Here is a 12466-nt window from a genome sequence, read left to right as displayed (position 1 = left end):
CTCAGACAACAATCCACAGTGACTCCAAACAGCTTGTTGTGGGCAGTGAGAAACTGTTTACAGATCACCATTACATGTGGCATTTATCAACATGATCTCCCATTTGCTGTTTTACAATGCTAATAGTTCTGCAAGATGCTCCTGTAATGCCTCAAGAAGTTTTCAATCCAGCAACCCTGACCAACTTAGAATCACTAGAAAATTACAGTCTTCACTATGTTTTCCAAACCACAGCTAGATGTGTTGCACAGGGACCCCTGTGGAACCAGGCACTGCAGGTACCAGAGCTTTGACGCCCTGCAAAGCACAGCATTTGACAAGGAGTGCTCCAAGCACAGTGACTAGGAATGCTACATAACCTTTTAGGTCCCTTCCAACCCAAACCATTCTGCATTTCCTGGCTACCAGAAACCTGTTAAGAAAATAAACCTTTAATTGACAATATGATTCAGTGCTATCATCATTCTCTCAAGGATTCCTGAAAGAGCCTGCAGTGTTGGGTGGCTGAGACACCCATGGTGCTCATCCATGGTGAGCCATGGTGCTCATCCATGGCTCCACTGAGGGCTCAGGTGGAAGTGCAGAGTCCACATCAATGCTTAAGGACTACAAATATGCTCACCAAACACTCACCCGAAACCTCAGGCACAAGAGATGTAAACTGTGGAAACCATAATTTCCACTCCAGGCAAACGCACACAAGAATGAGAAGACGGAGAAATTGTGGGGCTTCAGGTGAGCAGCAGGTATCAGTAGCAAAACCTCAACCAGGCTTTATGTTCCAGAATCAGAAGAACAGAGACCTAGAGCCAGCAAACCTCATTAAACACCCTGCTATGAGTCCAGGGCTTTGGTGAAGAACTGGGAATTAAGTATTCAGTGGAAGGCAGATTACATAAGGAAAAAAAGAACTGGGGGTAGCCAGCCTCCCTGTACATCTGGGAGGGATGCTACAAGCAGTAAAACTCCTCACAACCAAGTTTAACCCGAAGCACTCCAAGCTGAGCTGGCAGACTAGCAGTTTCTGATGCCTGGCCCAGCTGCATCAAAGGCTACCACAGGAAAGAGCATCAGGCAACTACAACTACATACAGTAACTTTGTTCCATATATTCCCAGAGCTCAAAGCCCACGGATGGAGTGGAAAAGGGTGAAGGAGCACTTCATCAATCCCTCTTCTATTTTATACAAAATTCTGCTTACAGTCCCAGAAGGGAGACAGAAATGAGATTTTAATAAACCATAAGCCCTATGTAATATAATGGTTTGCTGCATTACATTCTCCAGCTCACATTAAAAAAAAAAATATATTCCTGGACATTATCCATTGAACACTGCCCTGTCAACAGATCCATTGATCCATCCAAAAGGCAACACAACGAAGCCACTGAGTAAGGAAAATGCAGGGTACCAGGCATCCTGCACAGGAAAATATGCCAGACAGCATTGCTGCCACAGCAAAAACTGAAACAGAAGCAGAACTGCAGAGAGACTACTGCACAGCCATAAACCAGGCTTGCACCTTCTGAATATTCTATGATCCTTTATCCACAGCCTGAAGGTTTTTGAGGGACAACTGCCAGGAGGTAAGGAAGCCTCTGAAGCAGCTGCTCTAGGTGTTCCTGTCTAAGACAAAACAATGCAAACCCACTGCTGCCAACAAAAGGTCACCAGACTGGAACCCTGCCCAGCAGCTTCTACAGAGCACACTAACTAGGAGACTTTCAGACTGCAATTTTTCAACACAAGAGTACAAATTAGTTTTCTAAATACAGACCTGTACTCTTCATGGAATGAATGGCCTGGATGCCGGCAGGGCTGATGGAGGTTAGCACTTGATGACACAAAAGCCTTCAGTTTAAAATCCAGGGCAGCTACTGACTCCCTGAGTCACCTTGGTGTGCATACTTCAGGCCCCAGCTCCCTGGTGAACGAGGAGATATTGATGCTCCCTGCCTCTCCGAGAAGCCAGAATGCAATAAAGCTTAAAAGACCTCATGATGCCTGCCATAAATCCCAAAGTTAAGGGAGGCAAACATTGTTCATTATGTACAAAAGCCAGGCTTCTTCTATGAAATGCCTGATTTGGATGTGGAGGCAGGATGCAGGCAACAACATAATAACAACAAAAATATTGGCCTTCCCTGGAGACACACTTAGATCAGATGGTGCTGTGTTCATGGGGTGATGTGTGGGGTTGGTGATGGCACCTGCAGGCCTGGCACTGAGGTCTGAGAACTGCTGCTCTCGCAGTGCACACAAGAAATTCAGCAGCACAGCCCTCACCAGGACACACAGCTCCCCCACAGCCAGGCAGGATGCTCACAGAGAACTACAAAAAGCGAGTGGTTGGATCATGTTTTCCTAATTCAGAGGAAGCCTGGCTATCCCACAACATCTCCTGGTGTTGAGAGTGGGGGTTGGAAAAGTCAAGATCCATTTATAGCTCAAAAGTCTAGCAGAGGGCTCAGCGTTGTGTGGAAAAGCAGGAGCTGACAGCTTCCTACAGTCAGCTCCACCCAGCTGGAGAGAAGAGGCAGGCTGAAGAAAGAGAGAGGGATATGGAAATGTCTTTCCTTTAAGCTGGGAGTGATGGGAGAGAGGGGGCTTCCCTACAGTGCGAGGAAGAGAAAAACCACTCTCTACTTCTAAATGCATTATAAGAAGCAGGGCAGCAGAAGAGTAGCTTTGGAAAAATTGAAGAGTAGCTGTGCAGCGGATATGGCCAAAAGCACTCAGAGTGCAGGGCTCTGTGCCCTTCTTCTGAGCCCTTCATCACGTCCAGCCCTGCAGCAACACAGACTTTATCACAGGGACAGGGACAAGGCTGTCTGGGAGCTGTGGCTGGGAACTCAGCACCACACTTATTGCTGGGAGAAACGGCTGCTCCCTCACTCCAGCACATTCACATCAGCCAACACATCAGCAGATGTAGCAGAATGTCCTTGCCAGCCCTCATGGAAAAAGCTTGGCCCTGAGGACAAGGCACCAGTTTAAAGCATCAGCAGCATACGCAGTTATTCTGTGATGACTTCAACTCCTCCCCATGTTGTCAGGCATGAGAGGAGAGGTATTTATGTAGCTAACCCAATTTAGCTAACAATTATGCATAGCCATAATAAAATTGGGGAAAATATCCACTAAAACTGTGTTAAAGAACACACAGATGATGAGGCTGTAAGAAAAGCAAACACAGTCCTAGGCGAGGCAGTGAAATACCAGAGCTATTGTATAGACACTGATAAAAGAAGTGTCATGCAAAAAAAAAAAAAATTCTGGTCACCTACATTTAAAAATTATAATCTCAAATGAACAGGTGCAGAAAGGGCCTGAGGGAAACAAAAAACCTATCAAACAAGAAGAAACTTAAGAGCCTGGCTTGTTTAGCCTAGCCAAATGTAGGCAGAGAGAGGATAGGATTGCTGTCTAAATATATCACAGGAAGTTTAAAAGCAGTTTACTTCAAAACTGCTGAAGCAAAAGTATAAAGCTGGCATGACAACAAGAGAATAAATGCAGTGAACACATTTAGGTTGAAAATTAGAGAGAGAGAAAAATCAACCCTTAGGTCAGGAAGCTTTCCAACTGGAATACCTGGATTTAGAATGAATTTTATCAGGGTTAGAGGATAGAGCGCATGTGCCCAGAGATATCCAAAAGAGCCTTTATGCTCCCGTTTTTGCTCCAGCTGGTAATTAGCATGGGTCATTACTGAGATGTCTCCATTCATACAACAGACTTTGCTGAGTTGCTCTCCAATTGGAGAGCCCAGGGCAAGGATATGGTGCTCCTCTGCCCTCCCACTTCCTAAGAGCTGCTCACGATAAAGGACTTCCAGGCTACAGGTCAGTGTGAGAGAGTTGTGTGGATGCACACAGGCAGAGAGAGAGCTACCAGGCAGCCTGGAGTACAGATGTTGCAGTTTGCAATGAAAACACCCTTCAGGTGCCTCTGCCCAAACACACCTGCTGCCCCATGGTATTAGGGACAGAGATTGCTCACTGTCATCCTGTGGGTTCAGGAGAGAGAGAGACGTTCTAAGCTCTCCTCTGCTGCAGTGTAAGGCAAGAAAACACGACATCACTGGTTATCAAAGAATCACAGAGTGGTTTGCATTGGAAGGGATCTTAAAGATCACCTTGTTCCATCCCCCTGCCATGGGCAGGGACACCCTGCACCAGACCAGGTTGTTCAGAGCCCCATCCAACCTGGCCTTGTGCACTCCCAGGGACGGGGCACCCACAGCTTCCCTGAGCCTCCTGTTCTAATGCTTCAACACCATCAGAGCATTATCATTCTCGACCCCCAAACTGCAGCCCAGCAGGGTGGCAAGTATAGGCACAACAGCAAACCAATGTTCAAACTGTGAATATTTATATTACAGAATAATGCGGAGGAAAAAAAGGGAGAGGGTGAAAAACAAAGTCCAAAATCTATTTCAAGGATTAATTTTTGACATATCTATGAAACACCACAGCTTCATAAAAGACTAAATTATAATTTTTAGACACCGCACGGACGATGACACACGGTTTGACCTCCCCCCGGGCAGCCAAGCTGAGCACCGCGCACACGAGAAACAGCGACCCCGCTCCTGCCCGCACAATTCCCGCACAATCCCCGCACTGTCCCACCCGCCCTGCCACCGTCCCTTACCGATCGCCCACATCGCTCCGCTGTTTACAGCTGCTCCACGGGGCGGGCTCTCGCCGCTGCCCGCCCCCGCCGGGTCCTCCGCCTAAGGATGTCTGACGTTTCCTCTAAGTTTCCTCTTAAAACATCCTAGCCAGGATGGAAAATTTTGGGAATTTGTGTGCTTCCTTCGTCAGGATACCGGATGAAAAGGGTTGCTGTCTCAGATCCATTGTCCCACAAACCACTCCAACTGCCCCCCCCCCCCCGTGCACTTCTGCATATAGACTTGTTACCTCAATTAACAGAGTGCCAAGGAATCTATCATCCCAATATTCTATTTTTATTTCAAAAAAACAATTATTTTACAAAATTAGAAGTGATGTAGGACAGACATCACTGCCAGCTGCTGCATTTCAAATGCTGATTGTGTCAAACCACTGAAAGAATTGTATCTGGTGCAAGCTCACCAACAGCTTTATTATCCCCTACATGTTGCAGCCAACATTTTCAAATCCCCTTTTAGCCAGAAGGTGAGTACTTTGCACGTAAACCATATGAGAAGAGAGGCACAGTGTCAGATTTTCCTTGCTCTGTCAGCACAAGGTCTGCCTCTGCTGCTCTGCAATATACTCTGCTGCATCAGATGCCAGGAATCAGGATGCTTTGATAGGACTTTCAGTCCACGGACCAGTCTGGGTATCATGGTGATGTCTGCTTATCTGCAGAAATTCTCCTTTTCCCCCTAACTCCAGGGAGGCTGAATGTGAAAAACAAACTCCTTGTCAGAAAGCCATGATTGTCTCTGCAAAGTGAATGGTAAATCAGGGGGAGGTGACAAGCATTAACTACCACAGTGGTTTCCTCAGCCAGAGTGCAGGCTCTCACTTTACTTAGGCGTCTCCTTCCAGGGGAGATCACCAGATAATTTACTCTTTCCTTAGCAAGCAGCTCCTAGACACTGAAGTCTGGATCCAGTCCCAGCTCCAGTTTTGCACTTGCCGTGCTGAAATTTAATACCACAGTTTGCAACAAGCCTCCCCAAGCAGCAGGTGCAACAGACTAGTTTGGTTATTTTTTTTTTTTCCTGAGCTGAGTTAAAACACAGGGAGATGAAACCTTCTATTAAAGCTTAAACAATCTCATGCAGTATCTGCTGAAACTGGGACCACAGACAGCAGGGTGTTCCATGAAATGGGGACGTGTCTGGCCTCTTGCCATCATACACTGCCTTCTAACAGCTCAGAGACTCACAGCAGAGTCTCAAAAACATCAGCTGGTTACTGCACAAAAAAATCCAAATCAAATGAAGGAAGGAGTCTAAATTTGTATGTAACCTCAACAAAAAAACAAAAACAAACAAAAAAATCACCCCTAACAGTCAGAGGCTTAGTCCTCTGCACAAAAAAAGCTGCATTTAGACAGTTCAGCAATGCTGGCAGGACAGATTCTCATGCTGCCACGCTGGCCTTCCACCCAGTAACCCTGCTGATTATGGATTTGGTGTGAGAAAACAGTGAGCAAATCCCAGTCCCTCAAGATCACCATGTCTTTAGCTGCATCTGTGCATTTTAGGTCCCTCTGCTGGCAGTCAGACTGGTAGGATTTTCAGCTCTCTACCACCCGTGTTTGATAGCTAACCTGTTCCCAAGTAAAATTCGAGCCAGCACATAGAAACACTGCAGCCATGAAACACTGCAGAGAGCCCTGAGGCCTCATTAATTTCCTCTGAATCATGGCCACTCTGCTCATCGGGGAGGGTAAGAAAGCCACCAGGTCACTTCATCCCTTACACTGAACCCCAGCACCAGTGGAGTAAAGGCTATTTCAGCTGCTGGCCATGAAATAGCTTTTCTGGCTTTAATAATTCTGGTGTGATCACCATCAAGACAGATGTGCACACACCTCATTCTGTTAAGGGGGGCAGATGCCTCATGCTGGCAGTCCACGTGGGCCCTAACCATGGTACGGGCTTCTTGGGCCAGATTTCATGGTTTGAGCCATAAGGAAGCCTGAGCACCTTCTGCTCTTTTAAGTCTAAATGAAATGGCTGGTGCCCACTTACAAAACTTGAGAGGGTTTTGCGAACAATAATCCTTTACAAAAGTAGATTTGCAGCCCAGATAAATCAGAGCAGACTGATGACTGTCAGCTCCTGGTCCCTTGACCTACTAAGGGTTTCTCTGAGCTTGCAGCACTTCCTGATGGCAGATGTGGGAAGAGGGTGGTGTTTGGGTACTGGCCATCTCTTGAGAAAGTGGATCACAGTCAAAAGGCTACAAAATCACACATTACAAAGGTTGTGGATTTGTGGGTTGTGTGGCTGGACCTAAGGCACACCTGGGGTCAATACTGTCACCCCAATAATATGGCCCAGAGTGGATTCATGAAGAAAAATGAAGGCACATGACTGAGAAAGACATTGCCAATTCAACCTTTTCTTCAGATTGAAATTCTCTTTGCTCTGAGGTATGTAGTTAGAGGGAGAAGAAAAAAATTAGCATTAAAAACAATCTCAGGGAGCAGAGGTGCCTCCCACAGCATGTCCTCTCTTGTACCAGGGAGGTCCTCTGGGATACCATACAACTCCACGCTCCAACTCACCCAACCCACCTTCCCCAGCAGCAGCACACATCTTTGGAAAATAAACTAGAATCAGAGTGTGTGTGTGGGTGAAAGAAAAGCCCCAAGTCCTTGATTTGGCAGCCTGGAGGGCAGAGCTCTGGGCAGCCACTGGCTCGCTGCCTTGCAGGCAGCACAGCCTCCTTTCCTGACAGCCCTTTACTTTGGTTTGCTTTGTTAATTTTTAAGAGGGATGGGGTGGGGGGTTGGGAAGCTTTTTCCTTTTTTCTTCTCTCCTTTTTTTTTCCTTCTTTCGTTACAATCCTTTGTGTTTATATTTGTCACTGTTTGGTGAAAATGTTCCTGTTGTGGCAAAAGGTGACTTTGGCCGCATGTTTCTCCCAGACATGATGAGTGCTCCGAAGCCGTGCTGGTGAGAGAAGGCGTAGCCAGAGCGGCGGGTGCTGGTCCGGCGTAGGCGTCGCTTGGGTGAGGGTGGAGGGGGCCGCTTTTTGGCTTCTTTGATCTTCATCAGGACCTGGAAATAAGGTGGAAAAAGTGGAAGGTACATCATTATTCACAAGCACAGTAGAAGAGAAGCAGAGGAAGGGAAACAAAAGCAGGGACTCAAAGACAAAAATGAGGAAAGGGCATCTTCTATTTTATTTTAAAAGGTGTTAATGGGAGCATCATCTGTAAATCATGGAAGGGAATGATTTCCATGTGTTTCCCTCATCTCTGTTAATGCCATAGTTGGGGTATGGCTGTAGGACTTACAGTCAAATCAGCCAAAATCTGAAAGTCATCTGAACAAGTCAAAATTCCAGAAAATAAATAAGGAAACATTTAGGAATTGGCATATTTAATATAGAAAACAGACTACAAAAGGGAGTTTCTGATGAATAAAATCTTTTCATGATTATAATGTTGATTGTTATAGAATTATAGACTCACAGAGTGGCTTGAGTTGGAAGAGACCTTGAGAATCATCTCATTCCAGCCCCGCTACCACTATATCAGGTATATCAACACTAAATGCAACCTGGCCTTGCATGCTTACAGGGATAATAGAGAGATTCCTGTATTCTTTGGCAGATGGGAAATAAATATTGCACTTTATTTGCAGGTAGTGGGCTTTCTGCTCCCAGGTGGCCCCTGAGTTAATCTGCTATCAAGAACCTTTCAGAATGGGGCTGTGTAATGCAGGAGGCTGCTATTGAGACCCTGTGGCTTAACAGAACCCCCAGCTGCCAGACTCCTGTGCTTCTTGCTTGGCACAATGGCAGTGGCAGGTGCTTGGTATCTCTAAACATCAGGCTTGTCTGCTGCCAGCTGGGGGACTCTGTAGAGCTGGAAACCGTCTCCTCTCCTGTGACCATTCACTTCCAAGAGGAGGCAGAGAAGTAATTTTGTGCTAGAGAGAGGGATGCTCAACCTTGGCAGTGAGGCTGGGATTTTGGGTAATAGCTGTGTTTGACTTCTGTTCAGCTGGGGTAAACTCAGACCAGTTTTACACCCGCCAGCTGCCTTGAGCTGTGTTTCAAGGACCTCCCTAACCAGCAGTCTTCTCCAGCACGCTAAGAATTCCCCTAACACGTTCTTCTAGAGTCATAGAGAACCTGTGGAGCTCCACAGACATCTCGAGGATGACCAGGGAGGGCGTCAACTGCGGTGCCTTCCCCTGGGGCTGTGCTCTGACCCCGATTCGCAGCAGCTCAGCGCAGGGAAAGGAAGGAAGCACGAGGTGGCAGTAGCATTCAGCAAATGCTCCTATTTGGGAGCAAGCCCGGGGAGCCCTGTGTGCGCTGATGTCTTGTGGGGTCCCTTGGCTGCAGCGAGCAGTGTGCACCCTGACCACTCCAGCACTCCCTGCCTCTCCTTGCCCTGGTGCCCTCAGCTTCATATTCCCGAGGATGGGAGGGAAGCTTGTTCCAGAGGGGGCATACAGCCATTGGCTACAAAAAGTAAATTCTAAAATAAATTTTTAAATCCCCAGCAAACATATATTCCCCAGTGGAGGGTGAAAGCCTGTGGTCTGCCAGGCTAAAAACTGCACAGCGTCAGGGTGGGAGGAACATGCCACTCCTTTGCCACTGAGCCACAGTGCTTAAACCCTGCACCTAAAAATAGTGCGGCTTTCCTGCCTCAGAGCAGTCTAATCCGCATGTCAATAATCTCAGCCTTGGTCCCAGCTGCAGATGGTTTGAACCGTGCCAAACCCCAAATTCAGTCCTCGTTCTCTGGGGAGTCAGGGACAGACAGATGGCAGCAGTTGCACCGGCATGGACACACACCCCAGGTGATGACAAGCCCGTGCAATGTGGCTCCATGGTGAGCCCAGGCCATGGTAAGCAGGATTTCTGGTTTAATAAGGTATCTCCTTACCTTGTCACTGGGAGTTGGCTTTAGCTGAGCCTTCAGGAATCGAAAGCCAACCACTGGTAGCACGCAGAGGGTGATGCTGAGAAAGATGGCCAGCCACACGTTTGGTTGGCTGAGGGTGTTACGAGCCGTACCTGGAAAACAAACACATGATTAAAACTGTAAAAGCAGACCTCCCACCATTATTCCCTGTTGCTCTCTGTGATTCCAGAGCACTTGGAAAACAGACCAAAATACAAGGCAGACATTGTCTCCAACAGTGAAATCAACTGGCTACAGAGAGAAGTGCAAAGGCAGTTCTCTCTTGTCGCTGTCTGAGATGAGCAAAGAAAAATGCAATATCCAGACATGATTGCAGCAACAACCCAGGTGGACAAGGGTGTCAGAGTGAGTGTTTTCTCTCTGTGAAGAGTCAAATCACAGCAAATAATCGATATAAACACTCAGGAGACCTTAAGCAGCAGCCCTGGACTCCAGAGCAAAAGAAGGAATACTCCTTTCTTGCTTCCCAGCACCATTTCCTAAAGGATATGGAGTACTGGCTCTACCCAGCAGGTGATGGAAATCACAGCCCTTTGTGAGAGGAGCATGTGTTGCTCTGGGGATCTGTACAGACAACATAGCCTAATGAGGATGTTGGCAGCACCACTGCCATGTAGTGGCATGTCACTGACACCTCCTTTGAAACCAAAGTGCTCACTTATGGCTTTTACAAAACTGAGGGAATGTAAGATAGAACAAACAGTCTGCAAAACCCTCATTACAGGGCTTAATGATGGTGGTATTGGCAGTATATTTGCTGAATATTTTCTTTCAGTTGGCCAAATTCTGCTTTAATACAACTTCACTGAAATTTAAGTAAACAAGTTGTCTTAGTCCAGACTAGAAACACTTTCCTAAAAGGTGGTTCAAACTGGGACCTTATTAAGTATCCCTCAGCATTATGGCTTCTTTTACCAGTGTAGTAATAACAGAGCAACAATGAGATACTGCTGGCAAGTGAGTTAGAATCATCATAGAATCCTCAAGGTGGAGAGAGACCCTCAAGATCATCCAGTCCAACTGTCCACCTGCCCTGGGAAACTGAACAGACATTATAACTTCTCTCACTCAGCATTTTTGAGTCTAAAAGCCATCTCAAAGTGGATGTGATTATCTGCTTGAAAAATATATTGCAACAACTAACCTGCATCTCAGATATTTCTAAGTTGGCTAAGCCCCTTGCTGTTGCAGTGAAGATAGGCAAAAGAAGTCTTTACTAGAAAATATCAGTAAAAATGAAGGCATTGATTAATACAAAAATCTGAGACTTGAAATAAAAAGTGTTGGGACTTCAGAAGTAGAGATTCATAACAACGCTGTTTCTTTATTGGCAATGGATGCACAGAGCTATTAAAAACATCAGAATTACTTTTAATTACTTTGCTTACATGTATGTACATGTTCTTCCTGGTCAAAGTCTCAGGAGATGGACTCATTTATTTATCCTTAATTTTTTGCACGTGCTCAGAAATCTGTTATGTAAAATAACTACAAAGACCTGGTCACCACTGGTATGTTTTGCTGTTGGGGAATTTGCCATTTAACCTAGCAGAAGACTCACAATAATCACATGGCATTTTTCTTATGTCTGACTGGATGTTGTACTTCTATGCCTTCCTATGCCAAAATATTAACCTATTTACAAAGATCACAAATCTACAAATAAGATGTTCTTAGATAGCTGTAAAAAACGGGATAACTGGAACCCAAATATAGAAGACCAGCAGAAAACATTCCGTCCAGCTCATTAGGCTTATTTAAAGGACCATTCCCATGACTGCATGGGAATGTCCACTCTTACACAAGGAAGGAAACATGACACACATTCACCTGGATGGACGGGATTCAAAATAAATACCATCAACCCTCAGAAATATCCTGGCATTTCTTGGTTGCAGAAAAGGCAACCATTATATCCTGAAATATGCATATAAATACTTGGAAACTTTAAGCCCTGCAGTATGTCCATTCTGAGTGCAGTCCAGATTTGTCCCAAGGCTTACCAATGAAGGGAAAGGAGGCTGTGAAGATCAGATACATGCCGTCACTGTACATGGTGAAGGTGATAGCAAAATAAACAGAAAGGCTGCCCCAGATGAAGAACTGGTTGACAACTGTCCAGTAAGAGGTGTCCAGCCCAATCTGAAAGAACAGAGCAATGCAGCTTTTGTCAGTGCATTCCTGATTTAGCACATCTGTGCTGAACACAGCTTGTTCTTCTGCTTTGTACATCTCCCCCTGGGAATGATAGTCATTCAAGTCTCAAGAAATAACAAGTCACAAATCATAAGATTCTGGGAAACCATTCAAGGCAAGATTACTACATTTATCCTGTTGTTGCCCCCTTCTCAAGCATTCACTAGTGGCCAGTCCTGGAGACAGGATATTAAGGGACGTTAAAGATCATCCTGTACCAACCCCACTGCCATAGACAGGAGTTACCTTCCACTAGATCAGGTTGCTCAGAGCCCCATCTATCCTGACCTTGAACACTTCCAGGGATGGGACATCCATAGCTTCTCAGGGCAACTTGTGCCTGTGCCTCAACACCCTGAGAGGGAAGAATTTGTTCCTAGTATCTAACCCAAACCCACTCTTATTTCAAAGCCAGTAACTCTTCTTCTGTTATTACATGCCCTTGTCAAAAGTCCCTGCCCAGCTTTCATGTGGCCCCTGGTAAGTACTGTTAGGCTGCAATTAGGTCTCCCTGGAGCCTCCTCTTCTCCAGACTCAACAACCCCAGTGCCCTCAGCCTCCTTAGCAGAGTGCTCCAGCCCTCTGATCAACTTCATGGACCTCCTCTGGACTTGCTCCAGCAGGCCCTCATCATTCTTATGCTGAGGGCCCAG

General features: G+C 46.1%; 2 protein-coding genes across 10 annotated transcripts in view; both read right to left on the bottom strand.

Moving 5' to 3' along the window:
* The window catches only part of RUSC2 (RUN and SH3 domain containing 2), a 57222-nt gene extending 52366 nt beyond the window's left edge, over positions 1–4856 (bottom strand). For all 4 annotated transcript variants that reach the window (XM_012577623.5, XM_012577626.5, XM_072922677.1 and 1 more), the window contains exon 1: positions 4656–4856. The gene's annotated coding sequence lies outside the window, so the exon portion shown is untranslated. The remainder of the gene's footprint in view (positions 1–4655) is intronic.
* Positions 4857–4953: 97 nt separating this feature from the next.
* Positions 4954–12466, bottom strand: part of LOC100221408 (phospholipid-transporting ATPase ID) — an 85302-nt gene continuing 77789 nt past the window's right edge. For all 6 annotated transcript variants that reach the window (XM_072922684.1, XM_072922685.1, XM_072922686.1 and 3 more), the window contains 3 exons: positions 11621–11759; positions 9579–9709; positions 4954–7731 (listed from right to left, as the gene is read on the bottom strand). In XM_072922684.1, the coding sequence (XP_072778785.1) occupies positions 7510–7731; positions 9579–9709; positions 11621–11759 (492 nt within the window). In that variant the 3' untranslated portion in view covers positions 4954–7509. The remainder of the gene's footprint in view (positions 7732–9578; positions 9710–11620; positions 11760–12466) is intronic.

This window comes from Taeniopygia guttata, chromosome Z (assembly GCF_048771995.1).
Source record: "Taeniopygia guttata chromosome Z, bTaeGut7.mat, whole genome shotgun sequence".
In the NCBI taxonomy this organism is placed as follows: Eukaryota; Metazoa; Chordata; class Aves; order Passeriformes; family Estrildidae; genus Taeniopygia; species Taeniopygia guttata.
The sequence above is the reverse complement of the archived record's forward strand: the minus strand, read 5'-3'. Positions and strand labels throughout refer to the sequence as shown.